The sequence below is a fragment of the Orycteropus afer genome, unplaced genomic scaffold (assembly GCF_000298275.1).
Source record: "Orycteropus afer afer isolate SDZICR_OR568_19922 unplaced genomic scaffold, OryAfe1.0 scaffold00126, whole genome shotgun sequence".
Classification (NCBI taxonomy): Eukaryota; Metazoa; Chordata; class Mammalia; order Tubulidentata; family Orycteropodidae; genus Orycteropus; species Orycteropus afer.
In genome coordinates, this window is record NW_006921713.1 from 803965 (window position 1) to 822958 (window position 18994).

The window sequence follows — 18994 nt, forward strand, 5'->3', positions numbered from 1 at the left end:
CTTAATTGAATATTGTCAACGATTTCTAGAACTTGGAGTGCTTTCAAATATGTAGAAAAAGAAATCCTACTGTAATTAAAAACCTTACTTTGAAATAGTCACATACTTTCTTAAGTTTAGAAAAAGAAGCTGGTATCTCTCTTTCTTCAGCAACTACATTGATTAGATTGATCTGGCTACTACTTAGGAAGCCCCTTTCTCCTTCATGACCTCCTCTAGTAAAGCAACAAAGCTGATAAAATGATTCACAAAGTTATTGCATGATTTTTCTAAGAAGGGAAGTCAAGTTAGACCTGAATGTAGGTAAATAATTAAATTTCATAGAACAACTATAATAATCAATATGTAGTGTCCAAGTTATTATTTTTTTTTATTCAGGTGTTTTTTGTTTTTAAAAGTTAAGAATTATTAACTCCCTCCAAAATATTGATTTAATTGAGATTTGAGCTCTGGTGGCGTAGTGCCTAAGGCATTTGACTGCTAACCAGAAGGCTGGCAGTTCAAACCCACCAGCCACTCCTCAGAAGAAAGATGGGGCAATCTACCTCTGTAGTGATACCACCTCAGAAACCCAAGGAGGGGTCGTTATGAGTCGGATCTGACTTGATGGCAGTGAGTTTGATTTGGTTTGGTAATGCCTTGTTTTTCTTAAAATGAAGTGATTAGCTAGAGAATTTCTGAATTACCTAATATTTTATATTAACCAGTATCACCTTAATAAGGCTTTAATGTGCTATTTTAATCTTAGTTCTTGAATATTTTGTATTAGCAAAGATACACAGAATGTTTTCCATCTGGTAGTTGTTGTTATGTGCCATCAAATTGTCTGTGTTTCATAGTGACTCTATGTAGAACAGAATGAAACACTGCTCAGTTCTGTGCCAGCCTCACAATCCTTGCTATACCTGAGCTCATCTCCTTGAGAGACTCCCACTTCTTCATTGACCCTCCACTTTACCAAGCATGATATCCTTCTCCAGAGATTGGTCCCTTATGACAACATGACCAAAGTAGGTGAGACAAAGTTTGGCCATTCTCGCTTCTAAGGAGCGCTCTGGCTGCACTTCCTCCAGGACAGACTTCTTAGTTCTTTAGCAGTCCATGGTACATTCAGCGTTCTTCACCAACACCACAACTCAAAAGCATCAACTCTTCTTCACTCTTCCTTATTCATTGTCCAGTTCTAAAATGTACATGAGGCGATTGAAAACACCATGGCTTGGGTTAGGCACATCTTACCCTTCAAGGAGATATCTTTGCTTTTCAGCACTTGAAAGAGGTCTTTTGCAGCAGATTTGCCCAGTGCAATACGTCATCTGATGTCTTGACTGCTGCTTTCATTGATGTTGATTGTAGAACCAATTAATATGAAGTCTTTGACAACTTCAATCTTTTCTCCATTTATAGTGATGTTGTTTATTGGTCTAGTTGTGAGGATTTTTGTTTTCTTTATATTGAGGTGTAATCCGTACTGCAGACTGTAGTCTTCAATCTTCATCAGTAAGTGCTCCAAGTCATTTTCACTTTCAGCAAGTAAAGTTGTGTCATCTGCATCTCATATGTTGTTAATGAGTCTTCCTCCAATCCTGATGCCATGCTCTTCTTCATATAATCCAGCTTCTTGGATTAACAATCAGCTCTTGGTCTTGTTTTGGCTGAAGATATTGAGTTTCTTCATTGCCTCTTGCCACACATGTAGTCAATCTGATTCCTGTGTGCTCCATCTGGTGAAGTCCATGTGTTTAGCCACCATTTGTGTTGTTGAAAAAAATGTATTTGCAATGAATAAGTCATTGGTCTTGCAAAATCATGATCTCCAGCATCATTTCTATCAACAAGACCATATTTTCCAACTATTGGTGATTCTTCTTTGTATCTAACTTTTGCATTCCAATCACCAGTGATAATTAACACAACTTCATTGCATGTTTGGTTAATTTCAGACTACAGAAGTTGGTAAAAATCTTCAATTCCCTCATCTTTGGCTTTGGTGGTTGGTGCACAAATTTGAGTAATAGTAATATTAACTGGTCTTCCTCATAGGCTTACAGATATAATCTTGACACTGACAGCATTGTACTTCAGGATAGATCTTGAAACATACTTTGTGATGATGAATTCCACACCATTCTTCTTTAATTTGTCATTCCTGGCATAGTAGATCATATGGCTGTCTGATTCAAAATGGCCAAAACCAGTCTGTTCCACAATCAGTTCCTGGCTTTGTTTTGTCCAAGATACTGAACTTCTCCATTTCCTCTCACCACAGATGTAGTCAATCTGATAGCTGTGTTTTACATCTGGTGAAGTCCATGTGTATAGCTGTTGCTTATATTATTGAAAAAAGGTATTTGCAATGAATAAGTTGTTACAAAAACCAAACTAAACTCACTGCCATTGAGTCAGATCCTACTCATAGTGACCCCTTCTTGGGTTTCTGTGGTGCTAATACTACAGAAGTAGGTTTCCCCATCTTCCTTCTGAGAAGTGGCTGGTGGGTTTGAACTCCCAGCCTTCTGGTTAGCAGTCAAGTGCCTTAGACACCATGCTACCAGAGCTCCTTGGTCTTGCAAAATTCTATCATGCAATCTCCAGCATTATTTCTATCACCAAAGCCAGATTTTCCAACTATTGGTAATTCTTCTTTGTTGACAACTTTTGCATTCTAGTCACCAGTGATAATCAACACATCTTGAATGCATGTTTAATCAACTTAACACTGCAAAAGTTGGTAGAAATCTTCAGTTTCTTCATCTTTCACTTTGGTGGTTGGTGCACAGATTTGAATAATCATATACTAACTGGTCTTCCTTGTAGGTGTAGGGATATTATCCTATCACTGACAGCATTGTACTTCAGGCAGATCTTGAAACAGATGAAAAACTTTGTCTTTCTGACAATGAATGCCACATCATTCCTCTTAAACTTGTCATTCCTGGCATAGTAGATCATATGCTTATCTAATTTAAAATGGCCCAAACTAGTCCATTTCAGCTCACTAATGCTTAGGATATTGATCTTTATGCATTCCATTTCATTTTTGACAACTTCCAATTTTCCTAGATTCATACTTTGTACATTCCATGTTTCAATTATTAATGGATGTTTGCATTTCTTCCTCCTCATTTTGAGTCATGCCGCATCAGTCAAAGGAGGTCCCCAAAGCTTTTTTCTGTCCATATCATTAAGGTCATCTCTACTCTGATGATGCAGCTCTTTTCCAGTCATATTTTGACCTGAAGTATTCATCTTCCAGCATTATATTGGAAATGTTTCAGAGCTATTCATAAAGTTTTCCAGTAATATATCAGACAATGTTTCACTGCTATTCATAAAGTTTTCACTGTCCAATTGTTGGAGATATATATACACAAACACACACACACACACACACACACACGTTATATATGAGAGAGGACAGTGATGAGGATTCAGTAATATGCTTCTTATTAAATATTTCGTATAAATATAGGTAGGCTATTACTCTTAAATAGGAGCTCTAGTAGCATAGTGCCTAAGCCACTTGACTGCTAACCAGAAGGCTGACAGTTCAAACCCACCAGCCACTCCTTGGGAGGAAAGTTGGGCAATCTACTTCTGTAAGTGATACTGCCTCAGAAACCCAAGGAGGGGCTTCTATGAGTCGGGGCTGACTTGACAGCACATGGTAACAAAACATTACTCTTAGATAGCAAACAAAGTCCTAATACATATGTATTGTTCAATTTTCCATAGGGAATAAATGGTTGTAATTAACCTGTATTAATACTTGTCATCTTTACTATCTTAATGCAACCCACTGGAATGAATTTTTAATAAAAATAAATGATTATGAAAACATTTGAAAAATCTATTAATAGAAATTATATTAATAGGAATAAAAGAGTCACTGATGTGTATAACAGTTTTATCAGTCAACATTTAAGGTATATAATTATGGACAATTTACCATTTGAATAGTGATTAAGTGTAAATTTTCTCCATATTACTCTTCTCAAAAATTTTGTCTTCAACACTATTGCTTTCTAGATGATATTTCCTATGGCTAAAACTAAATGTAAATATTTGATGATGGTATTTACTCTTTGAATCTAATGTTTTGGCATCAACCAAAGCCAGATGTGCATTGGAAGATTTGCACATTCAGAAGATGAGCTGTAATTAGTAGTCATTATGAGATTATAACTATTAAAGTATTTTTCTTTGCTCTTTGGATATTCTGTCAAAACCATATGCTGGAAGTAGCAGCCTAGTCAATTACTGCATTAATGGATTTGAATAGAGAAGGATCAAAGGGCGTAGTGCAACAAACATCTGTGATTTCATATAAATATTTATTATCATTTTGTTATAAGTAGGAACACAAAAAGGAAAAAAAAAAATCAATCTATCAAGTCACTCATAGTACATATTTTCCAATAAAGGACCAGATTTACTGATAAGAATATGGTTAAATTCACCAAATCACCCACAAGATATTTTCAAGCACGTTCCTTGTGCAATAATAACAACAGTGGCAATGAGAAGGTCAAAAGAGATGCATTTCTAATTTCATGAATCTGCTGTAAATCTCTAGATAAACTTGTAGAACAAAAGGGAAAATGTAAATGGCCATCCATCTTATTAAACATTTTAGTTTTTAATTCTTTATTGCTTCAAATAACTATTCAACATGAGCTGATACATATTTCCTTTCACAAATCTGTATTACATTTTCAAGGCTGGTTTATAGGGGATTTTAGGTCAATCATGGTAGTGGTACACACTAAAAAAGGGTGAGTCTTCTGCCAAATAAGTTTTGGCATTAATGTACATGAGAAGACTTTTCAAATTAGTTTAATAAGTTGCCTGATTTATCTAATGAAGGAATCAAGGAGTTATTTTAAAACTTACTCTTTTATTAATGAGTTAAAATGCTAATACTCAAACTCTGTGATTTCTAAAAATCAGTTTTCAACCCACACATACTATTATTCTAAATCATAGCCTTCATTATTAAAAAAGCATTTATTTCTTAATTCTGATCAATCCTAATAAGCTTTGTCACAGGTAGGGTGAGCACCTCACTCTGGTTTGCCTGAGACTTCGTTTCAAAACCGATAGTCCCACATCCTGGGAACTTTCTCAGTCTTGGACAAACTGAGATGGTGGGTCATTCTAATCATAGGCCATGTAAACTTGTCACAAATGCATATAATACAAAGATTAAGACTGTGAATATGATTCACAACATTCAAAATTTAGTTTAAAGAGGAAAACTTGATTTATGTTTGGTGCATATGAAAATATTCTGTTATATAAAGCTTGTTTAATAGAAAATAACGACAGTGCTGTTTAACACATACAGGTATAGCAATGATTTAAAAAATTATCTTAATGAGGTACTTACTTCTGTAAAAATTCTTCAGAACCACATATACTTAGATGATGATCTTTAGGGAACAACTGGTCATTTGTACAAAAATGTAGAATTTCTGCAATTAAGTCTTTGACGAGATAATTAGCTAAAAACAAAGGATAATGATAAAAGTTAAGAAGAACTTATTATATATGTCCTGGGAAAAAGGTGTTGAGCCTAAAAAATCACAATACCTTATGAAGTACTGTAACTATCTAGCTCCATCAAGAGGAGTTAAAATGAGGTGCATCTCACTTACTGGTCTGGTTAGATTTGCCAATAGCTTTGAAAAATGGTTGCATTTTTGTGTATCAGATCTCTGTTTTCATAGAACATAACAAAGCTAATATTGTATTCTTCAAAAACAATGGTGCATATTGGAGTGCTCCATAAAAGATAATTCTACTGTAGTTCCTTTTCAGGGACCTGGGAAATGTCAAAGCCACAGCCAGGCAAGAATTCCCGGAGTGTGTTCTTTCTACTTCCAGTTTAAATGAGACATGTTGCCCACTTTCAAGTACACAATAATAATAAAAAAAACTCTGAATTAACTGGAATATTTTCTGTACATTTGTATTAGTTAATATTAAAACATATGATATTAACATGATACTACAACACTTGTATATGCCTATTAAACCTCTGTTACTAGTCCTAGGAATAGTATAAGTTTTCCCACATTTTAGTTTGTTTACTTGGATAAGTTATTTCATTGCTTTGACCTACTTTTCTCATGTTATAAAGGGTGTGTAATAGCATGATTTACTTCTTTCAGGAATTTGATCTGAGAGAAATATTTAAAAAATATATAGGTAAATGTGTTCAATAAATTATGAAGTGCAATACAATTGAAAATCATTCCTAGTGTATAATGATTATGTCCATATTAGTTGCTGCTGAATTGACTCTGACTCACAGTGACCTCATGTGTTCAGAGTAGAACAGCTTCATTGGGTTTTTCAAAGCTGTGACATTTCTAAAGCAGATTGTCTTGTTTCCTGAGGTGCTTCTGGATTGGTTTAAATTACCAACTTCTCAGGTAGTTGTCAAGTGCTTAACCAGTTGTGCCACCCAGAACTCCTGTATAATAATAGTACCAAAAACTCCAAACTCACTGCCATCAAGTAGGATCTGACTCACAGCAACATCTCCTTGGGTTTCCGAGGTGGTATCACTACAGAAGTAGATTGCCCAAACTTCCTTCCCAGGAGTGGTTCGTGGGTTTGAACTGCCAGCCTTCTGGTTAGCAGTCAAGTGTCTTAAGCACTATGCCACTAGAATTCTTATAATAGTAAACTAAAAACAAACAAACAAACAAAAACCCAAACCCACCAAAATAAACCAAACCTACTGCCTTTGATTGAGTAGATTCTCACATATTGTGACCCACATAGGATTTCCAAAGCTGTAAATGTTTATGGAAGTAGACTGCCTCATCTTCTTCCCATGTAGCAGCTGGTAGTTTGAACTGATGGCCTCTGGTTAGCAGCCAAATGCCTTACTCACTGCGCCACCAGAGGACCTTATATAATAATAGTAGTTGCTACTATTTCACTGAGCATTTACTTTACCACGTGCTTTACATGCATTATCTTGCTCTTGCTTACAGTCGGTCTCATATCTCAAGTTTTGCAGATGCACTGACAGATTTTCAGAAGTTGTGCAACTCGGTAGAAGCTACACAGTGAGTTATAGGTGACAAGCCAGGAGTCTACCTGAAATCTATTAGACTTCAAAGCCTGTGCTCTTAATGACTCAGTCTTTAAAGCTGATTGTTCTTGCTCTTTCATGTAGGAATCACCAAGGCTCTGACTTGAACAGCATCATAAAAACCTTAAAGAACATGTGTTTTCTTTCTCCAGTTTCTTACCTGGAACAAAAATGTAAGCATATTGAAGGGTGAAGTCATTCACCTTCCGATACTCTTGTTCCATAATCTCCTCCTCTGAGCTCTTAACACGTATGTACCATTTACTATTGGCTAGAACTGTATTATCTTACTACAATAACATTTGTTTATAGCATATTTTTCATAATGAAAGCTTAAAATATTACAACTTCTGTGTGTGTGTGTGTGTGTGTGTGTGTGTGTGAAAAAATCCAGTTATCATTATGTTATTGGTCCACTTGTGAGGATTTTGTTTTATTCTCATTGAGGTATAGTCCATAATGAAGGCTATAATCTTTGATCTTCATCAGTATGCCTTTCAAATCCTCTTCACTTTCAGAAAGCAAGGTTGTGTCATCTGCATATCACAGGTTGCTAGTGAATCTTCCTCCATTCCTGATGCCCAAGGAAGCAGAAGTCAAGAAATGAAAGAAAGTATTGTAATGAGCAAATATGCTGCAAAAGATCTCTTTAAAGTGATAAAAACAAAGATGTCACTTTGAAGACTAAGGTGCATCTGTCACAAGCCATGGTATTTTCAATTGCCTCATTAGGCAAACTCTGGACAACGAATAAAGACAACCAAAAAAGAATGCATGCATTTGAATTATGGTGCTTGTGAAGAATACTGAGTATACCATGGACTGCCAGAGGAATGAGCAAATCCGTGTTGGTATAAGTACAACCAGAATGCTCCTTAGTAGTGAGGAAGGAGACACTTTGTCTCATGTACTTTGGTGATGTTATCAGGAAACAACAGTCCCTGGAGAAGGACATCATGCTTGGTAAAGTAGACAGTTAGTGAAAAAGAGGAAGACCTTCAATGAGAAGAAGCGATACAGTGGCAGTAATAACGGTCTGAAAGATAGCAACAATTGTGAGGATGGCACAAGACCAGGCAGTGCTTTGTGCTGTTTTGTACATATGGTTGCTATGAGTCGGAACCAATTTGATAACACCTAACAACAAAAACCATGTACATTTACCCTAGGATCACTGGTGGCATAGTGGTTAAACACTGTACTGTTAACCAAAAGGTGGGTAGTTCAACGTAACAGCTGCTCAATGGGAAAAAATATGGCAGTCTGCTTACGTAAAGATTCACAGCTTTGGAAACTTGTGGGGCAGTTCTACTCCACCCTATGGGGTTTCTAAAAGTAAGAATTGACTCAACAGCCACAGGTTCATATATTTACCCATACATTGTATGTGATCTTATGGCCTCAGGCAACAAAAGTGTAGTAAACTGGCAAGAATCTGTGCAGCTTGCTATAAATGTGCAACTACATTGGCCTAAATGGAGTATCATCTGCAATTGGGTGTTGGTAATTTTTCTGTGGCTTGTACTTTTTTTATTTTAAGAGCTTGTTTTACATTCAACGTAACATGTACATTTAGTTTCATTCCCCATTTGCCATGTCCAAACCTAACCCAGTCTCCTCCCCTCCCTACCCTGCAACATTCCCCCTGTGCCCCTCATAATTATGCATTCCTGTTTGTCTTGCATTTCCTCAGTTTGAATGTTGGTCCTCTGGTGTCTCACGGTCTATTGCTCTAAGGGATATATTACCATAGAGTATGTGGGTGCAGCCTCCTGGGTTGAGTGGTCTGCATGTACATCTTATTAACTATTGGGCTGAGAGACCACCCCTGGGGGTGAATTTTATTCCAGGTGCAGAATGTATTCCAGGGCCATAGTATTGGGAGTCTCACCAAATTTCATCTGACCAGTAATTCTGGTCATTATTGAGTTTTTGCATTTTGTTCCACGTGGCTTGTTTTACTGCTATGCTTTTTGCATTTTGCAGTAAAGGTCTTTGAGCTAAACTAGGTTAACAAAATGATATTGCAGGACCTGTCACAAAGAGAAAAAAAATAGAGTATAATTTTGGACTTAAAAAGTAGGTTTTATAATAGATCAAGATGCCACCAAAAATTGGTTGGGGAAACAAATTATAAAGATCATCAGGGATTTAGGGATCGTGGAATGCTTTTATACTGCAGTGACAATTTTAAATAAACATACTGTGGCTTAGGAGAATTGGTCTATCCTGATAGGAATGTAAGCTTGAAGAAAATATGGTTAGAGGCTAAATAATTACTGTAAGGGTTTTGACAAGAAGAGGAGAGCATTGTCAGTATATGACAGTAATCCACTTAATTAATTAATTAGTCTGGTCCTCCCATATCCAAGATTGCATCCTCTGTGCTAAATGAGGCATGAATGAATTCACTTATTTGCTACAATTATCTTTCCACTTTACATGAAACACTTCATCATCCAATTTCTAGCCATTCCTTCTCTCAGTGTTACTCTTTGGATGTTTCCTGAAATCCTCTAAACCTCAAATTACCATCTTTCCCCTTGAAGCCAACCACTAGGAATCTGTGAGTTAAACTTTTTGTCCATATTATACTCAATTAAGTATGGCAGCTTCTTTACAACAGATTTCAGATTTTTACCTTTGTTTTGGCAGCTGATATAATCTGATTCCCAATTTCTTTCATCTCCTACCTTACTCTGACCCTTTTCACTTTGTTGACCACATTGCCTACCTTATTGAAGAGGCTGAAACTCTTTTAAGTTCTTTAATATACACCTCTGCACTTCAAATTCTAGTTTTTCATCCATCCTCCTCTATTCCTTTACATCTCTTTTGAGAGACAAGTGTTCCTACTCTTTTTCACATTTTACTTCCTCAACTGTGATCTTCTTCCTGCACTAGGGCAAAATTCCATCAATTAAAACCCCACTCCTTTATATATTCAGTGTCCTCCACTCTAGGATGCTTTTCCTTTTTCCTAAAAATATTTTATTTCCATTTAACTTCCTAATAAGATTTTCCCTCATACCTTTCATTCCTTCAAGTTACTATCCTTCCTTTCACCTTCCCTTTATTGTCTAACTTCTTTATTGAGTAAATATATTTGACCCATAGATATCATTTACTCTTTACTCCTTAGGAAATTTACTTCTACTTCCAACCCTTTACAGGTGTATTAGAGTTTAAATTCTAAAGCAATTGGGTTTGTGGAAGGCTGTGGGGTGCAGTGGGAGCCCTAACTCAATTTTGTGGCCTGACATAAATTTCAGATGCCAAACTTAGGGAGGGCAGTTTGCCTTCAGGAAAATGTGGTTGAAGGTGGATTGTTGTTGTTGCTATGTGCCATTGAGTAATGTCTGACTCATAGAGACCTTATGTACAACAGAACAAAACACCACCCAGTCCTGCTCCAGCATCACGATATCTCCTACATCTGAGCCCATCGCTGCAGCCACTGTGTCAATCCATCTTGGAAGGTCTTACCCTTTCTTGTTGACCCTCCACTTTGCCAAGCCTGACATCCTTTTCCAGGGAATGGTCCCTCTGACAACATGACCAAAGTAGGTGAGACGAAGTCTGGCCATTCTCACTTCCAAGGAACACTCCAGCTGCACTTCTTCCAGGACAGACCTGTTAGTTCTTTTAGCAATCCATGGTACTTTCAGCATTCTTTGCCAACACCACAACTCAAAAGCACCAACTTTTCTTTGATCTTCCTTATTCATTGTTCTGCTCTCACATGCATAAGAGGTGATTGAAAATACCATGGTTTGGGTTAGGAGCATCTTAGTCTTCAAGGAGATATCTTTTGCTCTTCAGCACTTGAAAGAGGTCTTTTGCAAGAGATTTGCCTGTGTGTAATCCATCTTTTGATGTCCTGACTGCTGCTTCCATTGGCATCAATTGTAGAATCAAACAATATAAAGTCTTTGACAACTTCAATCATTTCTCCATTTATCTTGATGCTGCTTATTGGTCCAGTTGTGAGGATTTTTGTTTTCTTTATATTGAGGTATAATCCATCCTGAAGACTCTAGTCTTCAATCTTCATCAGTAAGTTCTCCAAGTCAACCTCACTTTCAGCAAGCAAAGTTGTGTTGTCTGTGAATCACAAGTTGTTAACGAGTCTTCCTCCAATCCTGATGCCATGTTCTTCTTCATATAGTCCAGATTCTCATACTATTTGCTCAGCATACAGATTGAATAAGTATGGTGAATGGATACAACCCTGACACACTCCCTTCCTGATTTTAAACCAGTATCTCTTTGTTCTGTTCGAATGACAGTCTCCTGGTCTATGTATAGGTTCCTCATGAGTACAATCAAGTGTTCTGAAATTTCCATTCTCCTCAGTGTTATCCATAATTGTGGCCTGAAATAAATTTCAGATGCAAAACTTAGGGAGGGCAGTTTGCCTTCAGGAAAATGTGGTTGAAGGTAGATTGTTTTTGTTGTTATGTGCCATCAAGTAATGTCTGACTCATAGAGACCTTCTGTATTGAGTCAAGACCCATCTGACATCAGCTGTGATTACCACATTTCCTTCTGAATCCAGCTTACATTTCTGGAAATTCTCTGTCAATATACTGCTGCAACCATTTTTTAATTATCTTCAGTAAAGGTTTACTTGTGTGTGATATCTATGATATTGTTCGATAATTTCCACACTCTGTGGGATCACCTTACTTTGGAATGGGTACAAATATGGATCTCTTCCAGTCAGTTGACCAGGTAGCTGTCTTCCAAATCTCTAGATATAGGCAAGTGAATGCCTCCAGCATTTGTTGAAACATCTCAATGGGTATTCTGTCAATTCCTGGAGTCTTCTTTTTCGCCAATTCCTTCAATGTGGCTTCAACTTCTTCCTTCAGTACAATTGGTTCTTGATCATATGCCACCTCCTGAAGTGGATGATCATTTACCAATTCTTTTTGATTTAGTGACTCTGTATTACAGTCATCTTCTTTTGATGTTTCCTGCATCATTCAAATTATTGCCCATGAAATTTTTCAATATTGCAATTCAAGGCTTAATTTTTTCCTTAGTTCCTTCAGCTTGAGAAATGCAGAGTGTGTTCTTCCCTTTCAGTTTTGTAACCACAGGTCACTGCACATTTCATTATAATAATTGACTTTGTCTTCTAGAGCTGCTCTTTGAATTTTCTGTTCAGCTGTTCAGTGGATTATGCTCGCACAAAGAACTAGGAAACTTGCCTGAGTGGCATGTCCTTTTCTAATTTAAATTAAGGTTGAGGTCTTGGTATTGTTTGATAGCCACCTTGTGGCTAAGATGCTGCAAGGTCATGAGTCACAGCTTATCCAGACTACCACCTAGCCAGGTAGGTAGTCAAGGGCCAGAACTAATCCTGTAAACTTTTTTTATGTTCAGTTATGTAAGTATCCCAATACTTTTTCCCCTCTGTGGATGTAGTGCCTAAGGCATTTGACTGCTAACCAGAGGGCTGGCAGTTCAACGGCACCAGCCACTCCTCAGAAGGAAGATGGGACAATCTACTTTCACAGATATACGCCCTGGAAACCCAAGGAGGGGTCACTATGAGTCGGATCCAACTTGACAACAATGAGTTTTTTTTTTTTGGTTTGGGTTAGCTGTCAGGAAACAGTGCATTGATATTTAGAAACTCTATGTGTGCAAAAGTTGGATAATCAAAAAAAAATGACAGAAGAATTAATGATTCAAACCATAGTGTTGGTGAAGAATATGCCATGGATGCCTGAAGAATGAACAAGTAAGTATTAAAAGAAATACTACAAGAATGTTCCTTAGAAGGAAGGATGGTAAGACTTTGACTTGCTTACTTTGGACATATCATCAAGAAAGAAGAATCCCTAGAAGAGGACATCACGCTTGGTAAAATAGAGAGACAATGAGAATGAAGGATCCACTCAACAAGGTGGATTAGCCCAATAGCCACAGCAACAAACTCAAACATATCAACAGTCATGAAGCATTGTTAGTTTCTGTCAAGTTGGCACCAACTCATGGTGACCTTATATGTAACAGAACAAAATTTTGCCTAGTCCTATGCTATCTTTATGATTGTTAGTATGTTTGAGTCCATTGTTGCGGCTAAAATTGATTTCAAAAAAGTAAACTATAACAGTGCTTCTAAAACTTAGAGAAATAAGAATCACCTGCTAAGTTTGATAAAATATAGATTCCTAGAATCCATTCTACGATTCAATAGGTCTCGTAGTACTACTGTGCTCTAGTGGCACAGACCTACTACACTTCTCCATGTGAGAACAAGACTCTGTATCAATGCCTATTCTACCTCACATTTTATTTACATTTGAATAAATAGTTGTTCCTTATGAATATGAACAGCCATTTTCACATGTACATCATTATTACCTAGAATCTGTTTGAAATCCAGCTTTTTTATATGCTGAAAAATGTCTATATTTGCTATTAACCATTTCACAGTAGGAAAATAAGATGTCTTAGGGTGAGCTATGAGTAGACTTCTTGAAGACAATAGTTTCTCCCCCTCTCCCAGATGTTAACAAAAGACTCCAACCTGCTTTCCTTCTTACTTCACTTCAAGGCAAACAGTAATGAATATTGCTTTTTTTTTTTTTTTTTAATGATTTCATTCTGTGGGCCCAAGGCTGCACAACACATAACAGCTTCATGGAGATTTTCATAGTTATGCAAAGTCACTTACCATATGGTGTTAGATGAAGTACTTGTGTTGAGTTATCATTAAAAATATTTATATTAAATTTAGTATTAGAAAAGAGCTGATATGGAAATGCTGAAATAATGCTCCAGATCTTTCCGGAATTAGAATTGATGTCAGCTGCAAGATATGTTTCTCTTATTCTGAAAAACACATGTAAGAAAAATATTTAGGACAGGATCTACAAGATACAATTAAAAAAAAATTATAATTCCCCTCTATAAAATTGTAAGAAATCTCATGCAGTATTTTGCTGAGAAAGATTTAAAATGTAAACATAATAAGCAGCTGTTTTTGTGGAATGATGCCATAAACTAGGCCAGATTGGCAGACATTAAAATTTTAGTAAGAGTGACACTGTTTAGTTCTGTGCCAGCCTCACAATCCTTGCTATACTTAACCCCATCATTGCAGCCACTGTGTCAATCCACCTTGTTGAGGGCCTTCCCTTTTTTTTGACGACCCTCCACTTTACCAAGCATGATATCAATCTCCAGAGAATGGTCCCTTCTGACAACATGACCAAACTAGATGAGACAAAGTCTGGCCATTCTTGCTTCCAGGGAGCATTCTGGCTGCATGTCTTCCAGGATAGATGTGTTAGGCCTTTTAGCAGTCCATGATACTTTCAGTATTCTTTACCAACACCACAACTCAAAAGCATTGACTTTTCTTCAGTTTTCCTTGTTCATGGTACAGCTCTCACATGCAAATGTATGTGGAGGGTCCCCCAAATTTGCCTTCCTATCAAGTTGGTAAGTAATGCTGCTGCTGCTCTGGAATAGCAGTCTAAAACCACTGCCTGGGACAAGATATGTGTTACTCTCTAGTTTTAACATGAAGGAGAAAGACATTCTTTTGTTATTGCCTATAATGAAAGTTTAGGCTTCAATTCTGTATTAAAGAACTTTTTAATTTAGCATTCACTATATGACAAAATAATATTCACTGTGTACATGATATCAGCTTCTACAATATGTAGTAAAAATTTGATCTTGCCTAAAGAAAGGTCTGGCCTTCGTCTCTGATTCCTGGGAGGTAACATATAAATCCTTGGAGTTTTTCCTGTGACATGAGTGTCTGTGTTATTCATGGTGGTTCCCTTAGATCACACTTGCTAATTTATGCTAACAAAGTGATTCATGGTGGGCCCCTTGGAACACATGAAATATTAATCAATTGACTGTTGACACCGAAGCTAAAATGAGTTTACTGGGTTGGCAATACTTTGTGCTTATTGTCATACATCAATACTGGGAGGATAATGAATTCTGAGGACAATGCAAGTTCATATTGGACTCTCCCAGACTCTGCTCTATGCTTTTCTTCCCTTGGCTGATTTTAATGGTTCCGTTTCCCGTAATTAACCATGATTGTGATTATACTAGCTTTCAGTGACTTCTGTGAGTGCTAGCCTATTATTGAATCAGAGGATAGTTTGGGGAACCCTTCGAACTTGTAGTTGTCAAAAGTGAAGGTGCTCCTTTGTGAATACTTCCCTTTAACCTTGTAGTTGGACCCTAATTCTTTATAGTTGTTTTCAAAAGTCTTGAGAAGACTCCGTAGGCTGGAAGACTATGCTCCCAAACTTTGCAGTTTGGCTAACTCAGAGCAACCATTTTGGGGAATTAAATTTAAAATGTAAATTCAAGATTTATTTTCCTTAAGACCTTTTCTGAGTATCTACTGTAGTACATGAATTTCTTTCATATCCTATGGTACTTTATCACAGTTTTCACTAAAATGTGATACATTTCCTGAAAGATGTGGCTTAAAGGTATGTCACAACAATAAGTCAAATGCAACAAGATATCAAACCACCTTAAAGAGTGCGGTAGTCAAATTGTGTGTCAACTTGGCTGGGCCTATTTTTTAGTGGCTGGGCAGCTGGATGTAGTATTCCCCATGGTGAGACTGGTAATCAACTCCATGGTGGAATCTGCTGTGAGCAACTGAGTAGCTGCCTTAGGGATGTAGTCTGCTTCCAGAATACAAGCAGCAGCTTGGAGTAAGGTCTCTGGAGCATTTGGCACACTTGGAGCCTGCATATATGGCCAAGTCTTCATCTCAGTGGCCTGCCATGTTATGTGCTGATCTTGAGATTGTTAATGGACTTGAATTAGTGTCCTGCTGTGTGGGTGGATAATTTTGGGACTGTGCCATTTAACTTGTTGACCTTGGATTTGTCAGCCCCAGCAGCCAGCAGCTGTTTGAGTTAAGAGAAGCCTACAGCTTTAGTGGGAAAGGTCAAGAGACAGAGTTGAAGCCCAAGATCAAGGGGCTTTCACCCAGCCCCTAGAGCTGGCACTCTGAACTCAGACTTCTGGCCTCCTGAACTGTAAGAGAATAAACTACTGTTTGTTAAAGCTACCCATTTGTGGTATTTTCTGTTAGAGCTGCACTGTTGTTGTTGTTGTTGTTATGTGCCATCAAGTTGGACCTGACTCATAGCGATCCCTCCTTGGGTTTCCAAGGTAATATCACTACGGAAGTAGATTGCCCAACGTTCCTTCTGAGCAGCTGCACTAGAGAAGCAAAACAAAGTATATAAAAGGAAAGGTAATAATATATTTAGGTAACCCCCCCCCAAAAAAAAACCTCACTATCCTTAAGTTGATTCTGACTCATAGTGACCCTTTGGGTTTCTGAGGTGGTAAATCTTTACAGAAGTAGATGCTCAGTCTTCCTTCTGAAACCAAGTAAAGTCAAAGCTCAACTATTTCCCCCATCCTGGTTAAGACAGATGGTTAGAACAGATAGGACCCCAGTTGGAAATAAATAAGTAAACATAATTACTCTCAACTATTTCCCCACCTGGGTTAAGACAAATAGGACCTCAGTTGCAGACATATAAGTAGACACAATAAGCTTAGTTCCTTAAGAACTGAATGGAATGAAAAGCCAATTTGTACATTTTTCCTGCTATTCCCCTAGAAACAGGTGATAAATGCATTAATGTGTCTTAGAAAACAACTTAAAAATTAACTTTGGCCTGAAGACATGTGGAACAGAGAGGAACAAAGTTGCTGGGAACTGAAACTTTCCCCTCTGCCTAAGCCTGGATCAGCTGATGACAGCAAGCCAGTGTGACTCATCTGGTCCGCAAGTACACTGCATTAAAAAGCAACTGTACCTTTAAATTGAGGCGAAGGAAATTTCAGCCAATTGTCAACTATATCACATCCAAATTCCTGAAATTTTAATGAATATGCGTAACCCTCTCTCCTGAAACATACAAAAGTTTGATTTAGATTTGGGGAGTTGGATCTGTGTAAAAGACCCTTTCCTCATTTCATTGCTGCTTTGCAATAAATAATTTTCTGTCCTCTTAATCACTTGGTGTGTAAACTGTTTTGGTCCGAGTGTACACTGGCCAGGGACCCATGTTTGGTCCTTTTTTACTTCCATATTTAAAACCAAAAACCCACTGCTGTTGAATCGGATCCAACTCATAGCAACCCTTCCTTGGGTTTCCGAGGCAGTATCACAACAGAAGTATATTGCCCAACCTTCCTTCCCAGGAGAGGCTGGTGGGTTTGAACCGCCAGCCTTCTGGTTAGCCATCAAATGCCCTAGGCACTACACCACCAGAGTTCACCCTTACATATTTAGGTAAGGTTATTTAAATATTAGGGGGGAAAAAAAAAACTACAGGAATTAGATTGGTTATATAATCCATTCTGTTATGGTTTTCCAGAATATTGGAAAGCCTCTTATGAAACTAGGCTTTTGCATTCAATTTGATCTTCTGTTGAATTAAGAGCATTTTGACATCACCAAGCCTTTCCTGTTGTTGTTGCTGCTGTGCATCTTTGAAAAATAATTGTTATTAAGTGACTAATGTTTGTATATGTATACAAAAAATAATCATGGATGTATAAATTTACTCATTTTATAAGGAAAACTTAGTATTTGTAAATAAAAAGCAATTGTGGAAAACCAAGAAAAGGGTGTGTAAGTATAGCCTAGGTCTTCCTTTTATTATTCTAAAGTTTATTATTGTTTGCTTCTTTGTTTTAGTTTTCGTAGTTATTCAAATGAAACCATTGGAAAAATTACATTTAAGAGTTGTGAAAATAAACCATGAGTGGCTAAAAAGCCATCACTTAGAAAATAAATTCCTGTCATTATTGTATCCAAAATCAGAGTTAATCTAAGAATGTTATTTATTTATTTTTTTACTTTTTAATAGAGGGACTAAGTGGCTAGAGGGATTAAGTGTTAGTTAATGGTGTTACATGAAGTTGATATCTTGTCAGATGAAGACAACTTGAGTGGTATGAATTACCACATTTTAGATACAAGGCAGCACTTTTCTTTAAAGATCCTAATTTAACAATTCAGGGGTCATTTAAAATTTTTTGTTGTACACAGAAGAAAGCAATTAATTAAAGCATACAGATCTTCATGGATTTGAAATGGCTTAGGTTATATTTTAGTGGGTATGTATATCAATCCTTCTAATTGGTAACAAGTTTTTCAGAGCAAGGGACTTGTTTTCTTGCCTTTTCTTTTTTAATATTTGATATCTCTCATCATAGACTAGCTAGCCATTAAAAAAAGAAAAAGAAAAAAAAAAAAAACAAACTTCTGCCATCGAGTTGGATTCGACTAATCGCAAGTTTCCGAGACAGTATCACTACAAAAGTAGATTGCCCAACCCTCCTTCCGAGGAATGGTGGGTGGTTTTGAACTACCAGTCCTTGGGTAAGCAGTCAAATGCCTTAGGCACTATGCTACCAGCCATTAGGTACTCAGAAAATATGTAAATTAATGACTAACTGAATGATTTAAAATTTTAATTCCGAATGATGATTTACTATAAAGCAAAAACTAATATAAAAGCTAACATTTACATGTCTATAGTTATTGTATTTAAAACAATATACATTAATAGAAAAATCCAGTAGAATTTAAAATGTAAATACATTAATTTTTCAAAAAATTTTAGGAAACTTAGCAATAGAACATATAGCATTATATATAACTTAATTGATAATAACAAGCTGATCATTAAGAAAGGTATCTATCTGGATATCAAATTCATTTTCTGATTGGCAAAAAAATTACTATCTAACAGAGTTGTCGGGAGCTCTGGTAGCATAGTGGCTAAGACACTTGCCTGCTAACCAGACGGCTGGCGGTTCAAACCCACCAGCCACTCCTCGGAAGGAAGGTTG

General features: G+C 36.9%; 1 protein-coding gene across 1 annotated transcript in view; it reads right to left on the reverse strand.

The window, feature by feature from the left end:
• Positions 1 to 18994, reverse strand: part of PIK3C2G (phosphatidylinositol-4-phosphate 3-kinase catalytic subunit type 2 gamma) — a 654890-nt gene that overhangs the window by 611163 nt on the left and 24733 nt on the right. Inside the window, exons 3-4 of the mRNA XM_007944442.1 lie at positions 13800 to 13957; positions 5390 to 5504 (exon numbers count right to left, since the gene is read on the reverse strand). Coding sequence (XP_007942633.1) covers positions 5390 to 5504; positions 13800 to 13957 — 273 coding nt within the window. The remainder of the gene's footprint in view (positions 1 to 5389; positions 5505 to 13799; positions 13958 to 18994) is intronic.